The sequence below is a fragment of the Bacidia gigantensis genome, assembly GCF_019456465.1.
Source record: "Bacidia gigantensis strain McMullin 20006 chromosome Unknown contig_278, whole genome shotgun sequence".
NCBI classification, from domain to species: domain Eukaryota; kingdom Fungi; phylum Ascomycota; class Lecanoromycetes; order Lecanorales; family Ramalinaceae; genus Bacidia; species Bacidia gigantensis.
In genome coordinates, this window is record NW_025408606.1 from 1,115,371 (window position 1) to 1,128,943 (window position 13,573).

At 48.9% G+C, this 13,573-nt stretch overlaps 5 protein-coding genes across 5 annotated transcripts; 2 read left to right on the top strand and 3 right to left on the bottom strand.

Moving 5' to 3' along the window:
* Positions 1–48: 48 nt before the first annotated feature.
* On the bottom strand, positions 49–7,029 carry KY384_007812 (uncharacterized protein; the record flags this gene model as incomplete). Its single annotated transcript, XM_044816302.1, has 2 exons — positions 49–6,242; positions 6,300–7,029. The coding sequence occupies 2 exons, from the start codon at positions 7,027–7,029 to the stop codon at positions 49–51; spliced, it is 6,924 nt and encodes a 2,307-aa protein (XP_044666942.1).
* A 923-nt stretch (positions 7,030–7,952) lies between these two features.
* On the bottom strand, positions 7,953–8,534 carry KY384_007813 (uncharacterized protein; the record flags this gene model as incomplete). The annotated part of the gene is made up of 1 exon (XM_044816303.1): positions 7,953–8,534. The coding sequence occupies one exon, from the start codon at positions 8,532–8,534 to the stop codon at positions 7,953–7,955; it is 582 nt and encodes a 193-aa protein (XP_044666943.1).
* Positions 8,535–8,811: 277 nt separating this feature from the next.
* Positions 8,812–9,301, bottom strand: KY384_007814 (uncharacterized protein; the record flags this gene model as incomplete). The annotated part of the gene is made up of 3 exons (XM_044816304.1): positions 8,812–8,909; positions 8,962–9,041; positions 9,255–9,301. The coding sequence occupies 3 exons, from the start codon at positions 9,299–9,301 to the stop codon at positions 8,812–8,814; spliced, it is 225 nt and encodes a 74-aa protein (XP_044666944.1).
* Positions 9,302–9,937: 636 nt separating this feature from the next.
* KY384_007815 (uncharacterized protein) lies at positions 9,938–11,173 on the top strand (the record flags this gene model as incomplete). The annotated part of the gene is made up of 1 exon (XM_044816305.1): positions 9,938–11,173. One exon carries the CDS (start codon positions 9,938–9,940, stop codon positions 11,171–11,173), a length of 1,236 nt encoding a protein of 411 aa, XP_044666945.1.
* A 711-nt stretch (positions 11,174–11,884) lies between these two features.
* On the top strand, positions 11,885–13,520 carry KY384_007816 (uncharacterized protein; the record flags this gene model as incomplete). The annotated part of the gene is given in 2 exon segments (XM_044816306.1): positions 11,885–13,324; positions 13,338–13,520. The coding sequence occupies 2 exon segments, from the start codon at positions 11,885–11,887 to the stop codon at positions 13,518–13,520; spliced, it is 1,623 nt and encodes a 540-aa protein (XP_044666946.1).
* Between the last annotated feature and the right edge of the window lie 53 nt (positions 13,521–13,573).

Below are 13,573 nucleotides of genomic sequence, written 5' to 3' on the forward strand. Positions count from 1 at the left end.
CTAATGAGCATTGCATGCACAAATAATCACTTTTTGAGTTGCCTCTGTCTATATGTAGTCCTCTTTCCAAGCGCATATACTCATAGTCCCCAGACAATTCTTGCAGTCTAAGGAGCCAGCACCAAAGCCAACAAAGCCATTCTGCAGTATAAGCCATACCGCATCTATAAAGCTGATGTCAGCATACGTCCAACACAGAGCATCGAAATCATCACTCACCTGTCTGAAATATGCTGCCCTCTGATCAAAATCAACCTCCTCCCCGACTTCCTCATTTCTCGGCAACGGATGCATAACAATCATATGCGGTTTTGCATGCTTGAGAGTCGCATTATCCACCACCAGTCCACCCCTCAACCGCTCATACTCGCCGGGATCTTCAAACCTCTCTTTTTGCAGCCGAGTACAGTACAGCACGTCGCTCCTCGCCGCAGCCTCCTTCGTGAGCTCACTCGCTTCCAGAATCAGCTGCCCCGTACCAATTAATTGCTGCCGAACTTCTGCTGGGAGAGCTAGGGAAGGAGGCGAGATCAGCTGTACGCGCACATCGTAGTGCTGGAGTAGCTTTATGAGAGAGTGTACAGTGCGGCCGTAGCGGAGGTCGCCAGTAAATGTTATGGTGAGACCGTTCACAGTGCCAAGTTCCTCTCTTATGGTGAAGAGATCGAGGAAGGCTTGAGTAGGATGCTCAACGCTGCCGTTGCCGCCGTTGATAATGGGAACGGGAGAGAACTTTGCTGCTGTGGCTGCGCTGGAAGGGTCTGGGTGGCGTAGGACAATAGCATCGCCGTAGCAGGCTAAGGTACGAATTGTATCTTGGAGTGTTTCGCCCTTCTGGGTTGACGATTGAGACGTGGCTATTGCGACTGTGCGGCCGCCTAGTCGCTGCATTGCGGCGTCAAAAGAGGCACTTGTCCTAGTGGAGGGTTCGTAGAAAAGTGTGCATAGAACTTGGCCTTTTAGGACGTCGATCACACCCTGGCGTTTAACTGCTCTATCCATTTCAGCGGCTACGGTGAAAAGATGGTGGAGCTCTTGACGGCTAAATTGTGTGACCGAGAGGATATGCCGTCTCCTGAAGGGAGAGCGTGAGAGAAGACTGGTAAGTTCATGTGATGATTGAGGCATTGGTGGTGGTAGTGGGGGTATATGGCTCTCCATCATTGTCGTTGTAGCAATTGGAGACATCGCAGACTGAACACCTAGTTGTCGTACCCGTGGTGTGCTCTTTGAAAATATAAGCGATTGACGGCGACTCAACGGGCTCTCAGGACGTATTGCTGGTGATGAAAATTGGGAAGTTTTAGGCAAGGTGTGAGCCGAAACATCCTTACCAAAGCCCGGGTCTCGTATGAGCTCGCCGTCAAGACAAGTCAGTTGATCCTGGAAGATTACACGTTGTACAGATCCCGTTAAAGTCCTTGAAACGAATGGAGACCAGACTGCCGAAGCCTGCATGACATATGGCCGGTCTATCTCTACTTCGACGGCCGTACCTGGCTGATCATGCAGCTCAAATATGCGTTTTGGATTGTCGTATAGCTTTGTTGTAATATCCTCAACCTTGAGTCTTCCCTCCGAGACGGCCGTAAGCAGTAATGGTAGAGTATCTAAGATGCCTATATCTGGCGATGCATCCGCGTTGGCCGCGACTGCGACCTCGTACGGCAGGCTCCCTACTGAGAAGACGTCTATTCTGTCCATGTTCTTCCAGAGTGCTAACTGATCACCAGAAGTTGGGAGGTTTCTGCACTGAGGATACTCGGACTGCGAAAGAAAGAGCGAATATACAGAAACATCGCATGTCACCTTAAGCCCTTTTGACTTGCTCAAAGCGATGAGATTGATGTCCTCCTCCGTGGTGACACTGGTGACGTGTAGCTTTCGGTCATGCAGACTCGCAAGTAAAAGTACTGAGGCAAGATCGGTTGTTCTTGCATCTGTAATGAGCGATTTGCCAGTTGGCCAAGAAGCAAAGTGTGAAGTTATCGCAGCTACTTTGTTGATATTGCCGGCTACATGATTGAATGGGATGAAAAGACATCCGACTTCGTCCACTACCTGAGCTATCTGCTCATCGTTCGAGGAAGTTGCTGCCACAGAGAAGTTATAATCGCAAAATGCTGAGGACCGGCTGCTTTTTTGCGCCATTTTAAGAGAGCGCGCATCATCAAGTGCACCTTTTAAGCCTATTGGTAGCACTCTGATCATTGTAAAACCTGCTGCAATGGATGAACTTGTGACTAACTTGAAATCTCGACTCGTTGCAGAAGCTATCCCGGGAATGAAGGCGCTGACATTAATTAGGCCAGGGAGAACTAGTGTGCGGTGGCCAGTTTTGTAATCGATGTTCTGTATTTCGAAGTCGTAATGTCTTGCAATAGCTTCAACGAGTATCTTTGCATTCTTCACATTGGTGACGAGGGGCGTTTGAAAATCTACTGCCATACGTCGAGTCCTGTAACCTTGGCTCATATAGTTCGCTGGTCGACGAAACCTGTTGCTGGATGGTAAATTTATGTATAAGTCGATAAGATTGTTCGCCAAATGCTGCGTCAATGAGAATTCAGACTTTTGATTCTGCGATTCATTGCTTAGAATTTCTAGGTATTGGACAGGGACCGCGTGCTCCTGTAGGTAGTCCGCAGTCCCAGCCGTAGCAAAGAGCTTGTAACCTAATTGGTGTAGCTTTCTGATTGAGGGCAACAATTCAGCCTTGTCCTTGAAAGAGCCAATCGAAAGCAGGATGTTCTGTTTGGGTAGTCGAAAGCCAGTAGAGACTAGTGCTTTTATATACGCCTCATATTTATCACGACCAAAGCAAGCGACCTCTCCAGTAGATGCCATCTCCACACCCAACACTGGATCCGCTCCAGATAATCGAGAAAAGGAGAATTGCGGCACCTTGACTCCCACATATTCATTCGGTATCTCCACGGGAGGGTATTCAGCAACTTCAACGCCCATGATAGCTTTGGTTGCCATCTCGATAAGATCTATGCCCATGACCTTTGAGACGAACGGAAAAGATCGAGATGCTCTTACGTTACACTCGATGACCTTGATCTCATTGTCCTTCGCGATGAATTGAATATTGAATGGTCCAGTCACTGTCAATGCATCGCCTATCTTTCTGGTGGCATCCTCTATGCGTCGAACAGTCTCAGGGTCAAGATCTTGCGGGGGCAAAATAAGCGTAGCATCTCCAGAGTGGACACCAGCGTTCTCTACGTGCTCGGAGATGAAATGGCCAAGCATTTTTCCATCACGAGCGACAGCATCCATCTCGATCTCTTTCGCGTTTTCAATATACTTTGTGATGACGACTGGGTGTTCCTTCGAAACCTCAGCAGCCTGGTTCAGGTAATTTGCAAGATCATCTTGAGAGTACACTGTGTTCATTGCAGCTCCGGATAAAACATATGACGGTCGCACTAAAACGGGATATGAGACTTTTTCGCAGAATGAAGCTGCATCTTCGAAGCTTGTCAATTCCTTCCAAGCGGGCTGGTCAACAAAGATTCTATCAAGCATGCGAGAGAATTTAAATCGGTTCTCGGCCATGTCAATCATGTCCGGTGACGTGCCCAATACTTTGACATTCAATCTAGACAATGGCAAAGCGATATTATTAGGTGTCTGTCCTCCCATGGATATAATGATGCCACTAGAGGTCTCCAATTGGTAGATGTCAAGAACTGTTTCCAGGTTGATGGTCTCGAAGTAAAGCCTGTCTGCTTCATCGTAGTCTGTACTGACGGTCTCAGGGTTGTAGTTGACCATCACAGTCTTGAAGCCCTGTTCTCTGATGGTTCGTATGGCTCGCACCGAGCACCAATCAAATTCCACAGACGAGCCTATCCGGTATACGCCAGAGCCCACTACCATGACTCCGTGGTCATTGAAAGGAACATCATGTTCATCTCTTTTGCCATTGTAAGTGAGGTACAGATAATTGGTGAAGGCTGGAAATTCGGCGGCAACAGTATCGATCTGTTTGACAAGGGGGGTGATACCTGCCTCTACGCGAGCACGCCGAACAGCGAGCTCGTTAGAGCCCCAAAACCCTGCCAGCTGGCGATCTGAGAAGCCCAATTGTTTGGCTTGCCTGAACAGGGACCTTGGTACTGATGTAGTATCGTATGAAGTCATGAGCTTTCCAAAATCGCTCAGCCCTTTTAGCTTGCGTAAAAACCATTTGTCAATCTGGGTCATTTCCCAGATCTTATCGACGGTGTAGCCAGAATGCATGGCGTTAGCAATAGCGAAGAGTCTCTGATCAGAAGGTGTCTGTAACTCATTATCAATTGACATGAGGGCTTTAGTTTCGTTGAAGCCAATGTTGTGGAAGTCAATAGATCGAATTGCCTTTTGTATAGCTTCTTCAAAAGACCTGCCGATGCTCATGACTTCACCCACGCTCTTCATTGACGAGCTCAAGTGGGTAGAGACTCTGGTAAATTTCTTCAGATCCCATCTTGGTATTTTGACTACCACATAATCGAGCGACGGCTCAAAGCAAGCGCAAGTGACCTTCGTCACACTGTTAGAGATCTCATTTAGAGGTATGCCCAGGCCTAATTTGGCTGCGATAAATGCCAACGGATATCCAGTCGCTTTGGAAGCTAGAGCTGAAGACCTCGAAAGACGAGCATTGACTTCAATAATGCAGTATTCTTTGGAGAAAGGGTTCAGGGCATATTGAATGTTGCATTCACCGATGACGCCAAGATGCCGAATAACATTCACAGCTGTTGTTCGGAGCATGTTGTAGTCCTCATCAGACAAAGTTTGCGAAGGAGCCACAACAATAGAGTCTCCGGTGTGTATGCCTAAGGGATCAAAATTTTCCATGTTGCACACTGTGATGCAATTGTTCTTCGCGTCACGAACCACTTCGTACTCAATCTCTTTCCAGCCTTTCATGCTCCTCTCAATGAGGACTTGAGGACTTGCTGAAAACGCTTTCTCACAAAGTTCGAGCAATTGCTGCTCATTCTCGGCGAATCCGCTTCCTAGGCCTCCTAATGCATAGGCGGCACGTACAATGACCGGATAGCCAATCGACTTCACAGCTTGCGCAGCTTCTTGGACGGAGTTCGCAGAAGCTGACTGGGCACACTTCTCGCCTATTGATTCCATGCTGCGTGCAAAAAGCTCGCGGTCTTCCGTGGTTATGATGGTATCGATCGGCGTGCCCAGAACTTGAACACCCAGGCCCGCCAATTCATCTCGTAGTTGTATGCCCACTTGAAGCGCTGTCTGACCTCCAAATGTGACGTAGATTGCATCCGGACGTTCGTGCTTTATTATTTTACGGACAGAATCCGCTGTGACTGGCAGAAAGTAGACTTTGTCGGCAAGTCCTTTGGATGTCTGTATCGTTGCAATGTTGGGATTGATCAAAATCGTGTAGATCCCTTCCTGCTTCAGGGCTTTGATAGCTTGGCTTCCAGAATAATCAAACTCGCCGGCTTGACCAATGCTAAGGCCTCCACTACCTAGCACTAATACTTTCTTGGGAATCGTCCTTGGGTACGACTCCTGGCCACCATCTGCAGATTCTCCAGGAAGCTTGATAGGGTACATCATTGCCTTCGTCGAAGAGGCATTGTCGTTTATAGCATTGACAAAAATATCGAAAAGAAATTCCGTATCCCGAGGTCCCGGTGTACTTTCCGGGTGAAATTGAACGCTGAAATATGGACGTGACCTATGTCTAATACCTTCATTGCTCTCATCGTTGGCATTGACGAAGAGCTCCTCCCAGTCTGGCGGCAGGCTCAGAGGATCCACCGCGTATCCATGGTTCTGAGACGTGATATAACACCTCCCTGACGTTTTATGCGTGCATGGGATGTTATGACCTCTATTGCCAAATGCCATCTTCAACGTTCGTGCACCGGCTGCCCGAGCGAGTAGTTGATGGCCTAAGCATATCGCGAAGATCGGAGTACGGGCTTCTTCCAAAGCCACAGACAAGTGTCTCACTGTACTAGAAAGCGTTGCGGGATCTCCAGGCCCGTTGGAAATGAAAAGGCCATCGTAGTCATTTCCGCCTAATTTGGGAAAGTCATAGTCCCACGGGACAACAAGTACCTCTAAACCGCGTGACAGGAGGCACCGCAATTGATTTAATTTCAAACCTACATCAACACAGAGTACCCGCAGCGCACGTCCACATGGATGACGGACAAGATTAGCTCGAGAAGGTTGGTACAGGTGAGGCTCCTTGGTAGAGACTGGCACCACCGTCAGAGCTCAGCCAATAGCGGTTTCAACTAATAGGACGCTCTCACCATCAGCAACAAGATTTTTCGCATTAGGATCTAACCAATCAATTTCATCATAGATGGCTGTGGCACTTTCGGTATCATTGGCATGAATGAATCTACCCCTTTCGATCGCCTCTTCCAAACGCATTCTTCCTAGCATGCTGCCCTTTGTCCTGATATTCTTGGTCAAGGCTCTAGTATCGACCCCATACATCGCTGGGACACCCTGCTCTTTCAGCCATGTACCGAGCGAAGAGGTTGCTAAGTGATGAGAGTAGTCCTCTCCCGAATACGAAGCCACGACGAGGCCAGCTATATGTATCCGTGGGGATTCGAAATGGGCTGGCAAGTTTCCTAGCATTTCGTCTCGTGTTGAACGGGAAGGGACCCCATAATTACCAACCAAAGGGTACGTGATGACAAGTATTTGGCCATGATAAGAAGGATCTGTAATGGACTCTGGGTATCCGACCATGCCTGTTTGGAACACGAGTTCTCCGGCCGCGCTCTTTTGTGAACCGAAGCTGATCCCATGCCATTCAGTCCCATCTTTCAATTCTAGGAACATTCTGGAGGCACTCTGACTCTCCACAAGCTCCAATTGAGCGCAATCAGCGGACGGGCCATTTGGAACGCTGTTTGAATCATTGACATGTGATTCATCAGCATAAATTGACTGTATTGGAATGCCCACAGAAGCCGCCCGGTGTGGGCTCTGTGGTGCTATCTCATTTTGTAGGGCATCGGTCCCCATGGTACCTTTTGCTAAGGAAATGACATGGGGAAGGACGCGTGTAACGGTCGCGATTTATATCTTTACCATGCTAACACACTCACGAACACGTAATTTGATGGATTTTCGTTCTCAGAAGTCAACCTTATTTTCGACCATGTGGGGCGCGCTTGTCGCGCTTGAGGGAAACGAGCTGCCTCAATGCCTCCTGCATCATTGCATGGCATTCTTGAAAATGCCATCGACCATGGGTAATCAAGCTTACCGCCTTTATCTCAACCAAGGAAACCTTGATAGTCTGGAATATATGACACTTGGCGAACACACAAAGCACTAAATGAGATGGCCAATAAGTTGCAAGACCAGAGAAATGACTTTCTCGAAAAAGCAGCTCGATATTACTCCCATGAGTCGCCTCCGACAGCTGCGTATTTGATGCTACAACAAAATTCACAGCAAGATGAGCCACATACACGTCAATCCTCGGCTTGTTGTCAGGCTTGCGGATCAATTTTAATCCCTGGAGTAAATTCCCGAGCTTCGATCACATCTCCAATATCATGTACAAGAAGACAGGACGCATCCTTCAGGTCCAAGTCCCAGAAGATTGGTTCAGAGTCCGAAAGGCGTCTCAAAGTAGAATGCATGATTTGTCACAGATATACCACTAGAAATCTTAGCAGACGCTCGGCGCCGAAACGAAATCGTCTAGAAGCGGGTCAGGCGGACATTAACGACAAGATGCCCTACCAGGAATCGACAGCTCTGCATAAACGACCATTGGTAGGCTTTAATAAGGGGAGCAAGCAGCGAGCTAAGGCTAGGAGGCATGGAAGCTTGCAGGCAAAGCTTGAGGCTTCAAGACAGGAGCCGGGGAGTGTTACTGGACTGGGACTCAGCCTAATGGATCTTATGGAAGAGGCATGAAAGGACGCAATCTTGCGTTAGCTGGCATCTATATCCACTGCCGCGTCTGATACCGTCTCTGCTTCCTTGATCCGCAGCCGTATGTCTGTTTCCCACATTTCGTAGTCTCGCAAACGCTCGTCACTCAGATAGTCAACGCTTCTTTGCATCATCGTTCCGAGACCGGGTTGCAAAAACTCTACCCCTGGCTGTTGGTTTTTGGTGCTTGCCTTTGGCCTCCCGGGAAATTCTTGGCGTTCATTTCTTTCCACCCTGAGCGCTCCTCCTTGCGAGTTTCGTTCATCAGGCAAAGGTATGCCGACACCGGATCCAAGTTCTATGTTGTAGAACCAGTCCATGTCAGTCCACCTATGCTCCGCTATCTGCCGCATATGAAGCTGAACGTCGCTCTCACTGATCTGGGTTACTTCAAACCCTTCATGAAAAAGCTCATTGATTACACTAAGACCGATATTCGTTTTCTGTCTCCATTCGTCCGATTTGATTTCGACACCGGCTAAACGGGAAGAGACAAAGAAGTATATTGCAATGCTGAGCGCTGAGAACTGGAGACTCTCTTGGGAATCTTCTAATGCCTTGGCCTCGTTCCAGGATTTCATTACTGATGCAACTCCAACATAAATGTGATGGGGAGCTGCAGGTGCTTCGAGCTTCTGACACAGCCTGCGAATGACCAGCATAGCCGAAGGAGGAAGTTGGTCATTGTCATCGCTCTCGAGGTTCTTGCTTCTTGAAGTTACGAAACGCGACGCTATTTCCTTCTTGGCCTGACGACTTGCCGTGGATTTGGCCTTCTTGACGGATGTTGTGGAGTTTAGGGCATCAGTATCAGATCTTGCACGCCCGCTTGTCTTTTCGGGGGAGGTCCTCAGTACGCTATTCAAATGGGCATGGAGTTTCTGATAGGTCTTCGGACGGCATGGCGGGTTTGTTGAGATTCTTGGAAGTGAGAGGCGCTGCTTTAATCTGCCCCTCTACATTCAGTATAAGTAGGGGTTTCGCACAAGATGGAATAGCATTGAATACCTTTCGCAAGCAATGTGTGCACAAGCATAGGATCTAGCGATTTCTTCCTCCCCATGCAGGCTGCTAGCCGCAGATCGAGACTGAGCAAGCAGAGATCTCGCAAGCTCTACCAAATCCGATGGGAGTGGACCAGAGACTGCTGGTATCAGCCCGTGAAGGGACTGAACAATTGACTGGTCCATCACTTCACACGATGATTGAGAGCCTGTAAATGTAAAAGAAAAGTAGTTCAGACTCGTGTACAGCCACTTTTGGTGCCCGGCCTTGAGTGTGGCGCTTGCCAAGACGCAAACTCTTTATCTTCAATATGCCTCGTCCGAGGGTCGGTGTGTCGGAACATGGCCACGCCAAATTAAGCCTGGCGCCAATGTTAGGGGGCTGGTCCTTGGGAAAGCCCGTATAAGGCTTATGCTCTAGGGGGACCCTTCCCTAATTCTGCCCCTATAATTTTGGCGTGGCCATGTTCCGACACACCGACCCTCGGTCCCTGACAAGATTGCGCATGCCTTTGCTCCTAGTTCGTACATTAGGCACACTTGCACTTTTGACTTCCCCATGAGTGATGCCTGATTGATAAACGGGAAGGCCATTCTAGGTAAGTTTGCTTCCTTACGCCAGACCATTCTTGCAACTCGAAAATGACGAGACATTCTTGTGGCCACGCCGTTAAGTCTTTGTTTGCGATGGGCTTGTTTCACAGTATCTGGCAATGTTGTCATATATATCGCGCCGTTTTCTTTACTTCCAGCGACGATTCCATAAGCAAAGCGCCACGGACGCTTTATATCTCGTAATATTCTCCTACCTCATTATCTTTAGTATCTTGGAAACCATATACGCCGATTCTGGTGCGCATCAAGAAGTCTTACAGCCTTATACATACGATATCGAAAAAGTTGTTGTCAATGACGTGCAATGTTCATTTCCGATCAGCAGCCAGTATCAGAAAACCCCCAGGTGCATCTGTTATCTTCTTATGGTCTTCACGATCATCATTCGCAACCATGAATGGCTCGCAGCAGGCGCTACAGTCTCTGTGCTCACTTATTCCGGAGTAGCCGCGGTCCATTCGCTCATTCTCTTTGCAGCAAATAACAGATTGGATCAACAGCAGGCGAAGACCCGTTGTGAATTGATACCGATTCCAGGCTCCAATAATCAATTCTTTGCATGCGCTGGTAGCAACGACCCCGATGTCAGTGTGATTGTGCACGTAGTGACTGCCGTCATGCTGGGAGCTTTGCCTATGGCAGCTTGGTCGACTACATTCAGAAAATCAGCAAGCAAATCGATACTCATATTTTGGATTCTGCTCCTAGCCGTGGGTCACACATTCTACCCTTTGACCCTCACCAATCAGAATTTTCACTTTCAAATATGCCCGATGGATCATGTCGAACCCCTCCCCAGAGCCAACTTTCGTGCTCTTGTTTTAGATGAAGCCTGGTCTAAGTCCTTTCGTACACTCGTCGAGGCATCACAACAAGCATCTCCAGCCTTTGAGAATGGCACTGTTCCCGCCTGCCTCTACTCCTGCTTTGCTACAACAGCTTACATTGGACGTGGCAGTCAGGATGTCATGGTCTCTCCCACAATCAAACGGAATCCTTTCCTAAAGAGCAGTATAGAGGAAAGGCTTTCTATTGTCATATTCTGGTGGGCCTACACCTTCCTCGCCCTCCTCACTCTCTTCACCACCGAGAAGCAGAGCGTTGTTCCCGGGTGGGCTCGCAAGCGAGTCTGCTCTGTTGGGTTTGGCCAACGATCATGGATATTACTATGGAAATGGGAGAAACAAAACAAGGAAGCTAGCAAACCACTCAATATGGGCGGAGCTGGAGGCGATGATACTATTACAGCTCACTCCTTGACAGCGGCTAGACCTCATCCTGCGAGACTTTTTCAGATCACACTCCTACATTTGATTCAATTCTTAACTCAACTTATCAGCGTAATCGCATTCGGGGGCACCATCTTGTATAACGAGATAACAGAGTCTCGACAAGGCATGTGGATAGAGGTAGAACAATTTACAGCTGTCGGTCAATGGAATTATGTCGCGGTTGTATTACTAGTGCTCTTTGCGGCAGTCGTGAGCCGAAAATGGACCGCCGCTGGAAAGGCTACGAGCTTAGAGAAGGGAGATGAGTGGCATAGCGAGGAGCGGATTGGTATGGAAGATTGGGATTGTAGAGTTGGATATGCCTCGTGACATATTTCTAGCAATCGGCTGCGAAGGGTTTTCTAAGATTTAAGTATGTAGAAGGTATAAAACCTCTCGAAAACTAAAAATGTCTCAACTAGTCTTTAGATCATCCACACCTCTCCTAGTCTATGAATGCAAAATCCGTACTACCAATTGCAGAGCATGAGCACTCCGTGACCATGTGAAGCAGAGGCCTGGAAACGTGCCGCAAAACCTCGACTCGCTCTAAAACCTTGATTGTACTGGCACCTGAGATGCTTAACGCTGCGGACAAGATGCTGCTCTGTATTCAATCTCAAAGACTGAAGCCAATGGGAGACGGAACGCTGCGACGAATGGACACTCTATGAGCTCCAAATTCGTCTTCCTTCACGTTCTCAATTCTTGATACATACATGCAGTATCTGGACCTTTAGTGACACCGGCCTGCCACCTTACATTTGCCTTAACCAAAGCAATACATCAGCAATATGCGGGTCGCAATAGAAGGCTGCGTAGGTCTTTTGAAAACCATTATGAACCTAAAGCTGATGAGCATAGGGTCATGGAACCCTTCATGCCATTTATGCCTCTATACAGGAATCCTGCAGAATCAACAACTGGGATAGGCTAGACCTTCTGATTATCGGTGGCGACTTTCAGGTTAGACAAAAGGAGACGGTCAAATTGCAGAGCTGAAGATCCTAGGCAGTTCGGAATGCAATTGACCTGAACACAATGGAAGTTCCTCTCAAGTATCGAGCTTTAGGTGACTTTCACGAGTATTACAGTGGCAAACGCATTGCACCATACCTCACATTGTTCGTTGGCGGAAATCATGAAGCCAGCTCGCATCTGCACGAGCTGTACTACGGCGGCTGGGTCGCACCGAACATCTACTACCTTGGTGCAGCAAATGTGATACGATGTGGTGACTTGAGGATCGCAAGCATGAGTGGCATCTGGAAGGGCTACAGCTACAAGAAGCCTCACTCCGAGAGGGTGCCATACACACCTAGTGAGCTCCGGAGTATCTACCATGTTCGAGAAATCAATGTGAGAAAGCTTTTGCTCCTTCAAGAACAGGTGGATATTGGTATAAGTCATGATTGGCCGCGCGCAATTGAGTGGAGCGGAAACCACAAACAGCTCTTCAACTTCAAACCTCATTTCGAGCAGGACTCTAGAGATGAAAGGCTTGGAAGTGCCGCCGCCAAATATGTCATGGATAGGCTTCGACCGCCCTACTGGTTTTCAGCCCATATGCACGCCAAGTTCTCTGCCATCGTGAAATATGGCAAGGCATCAAACGACTCCGACCTCGGTAAACATTCGTTTTCAGAAACTTTGAATGGCACAACACCTGACGATGTTCTCAACAAGGACGAAATCAACCTCGATTCGGATGGTGATGGAGATACACCAGCACCTATGTCTCAAGCCTCTATTACTGTGAAGAATAGCGACGAGATTGACCTAGATCTGGACGACGAAAGTGGCAACGAAGTGTCTCCCACACTCGAGCCTGCAGCATCCAGTACGGAACCTTCTTTGACGAATGTCACCTCGTCGAAACGCAATCTTCCCGAATCCTCCACAGTCTCCGATGACCTCCGTGCCCAACTCCCCGCCTCATTTACCCGCCCCACTACACAATACACACCCACCCGCACCGCCCCTCACAACGCCCCTCTTCCCCCACCACCGACTATCACCAACACAACGACCTCCTTTCTCGCCCTCGACAAATGTCTCCCGAACCGCAAATTCCTTCAGCTCCTCACCGTCTCCCCTCTCCATCCCTCCTCTCCTCCCCTTCCACCAAGACTCTCCTACGACCCAGACTGGCTCTCGATCCTCCGCGTCTTCGGGCCTCACAACCCGCACCTCTCCTCTCCCCCAAACCTAGGCGAAAGCGCCTACCTCCCTCTCATCGCCGCGGAACGCGAATGGGTCGACGCCAACCTCGTCGTCCAAAACAAGTTGCAAATTCCAGAGAACTTCGAGCTTACGGCGCCGGTGTATGAAGGGGAGGAGATGGGAGCGGTGGGAGTGGAGCAGCCCAAGGAGTTTTCGAATCCTCAGACGATGAGGTTTTGTGAGTTGGTGGGGATACGGAATTGGTTTCATGAGGATGATAAGGAGAAGGAGAGGTGGAGGGAGAGGAAGATGGCGGTTGTGGAGGCGGAAGTGCGGGCGGAACGGGAGAGTGGTCGTGGAGGGAGGGGTAGGGGAAGAGGTGGTGGAAGAGGAGGGGGTGGCCGTGGAGGTGGGGGAAGAAGTGGGCGAGGAGGAAGAGGGAGGGGACGCTGGTAAGATAAACGAGGTGGGATATGGTTCAACGGCCAAGATACGCTGTTTGCTATCCTGCTAGCATTGGATTTGTAGCATAACGCATACAGCGGTCAAATAAACTATTCCTCAGAA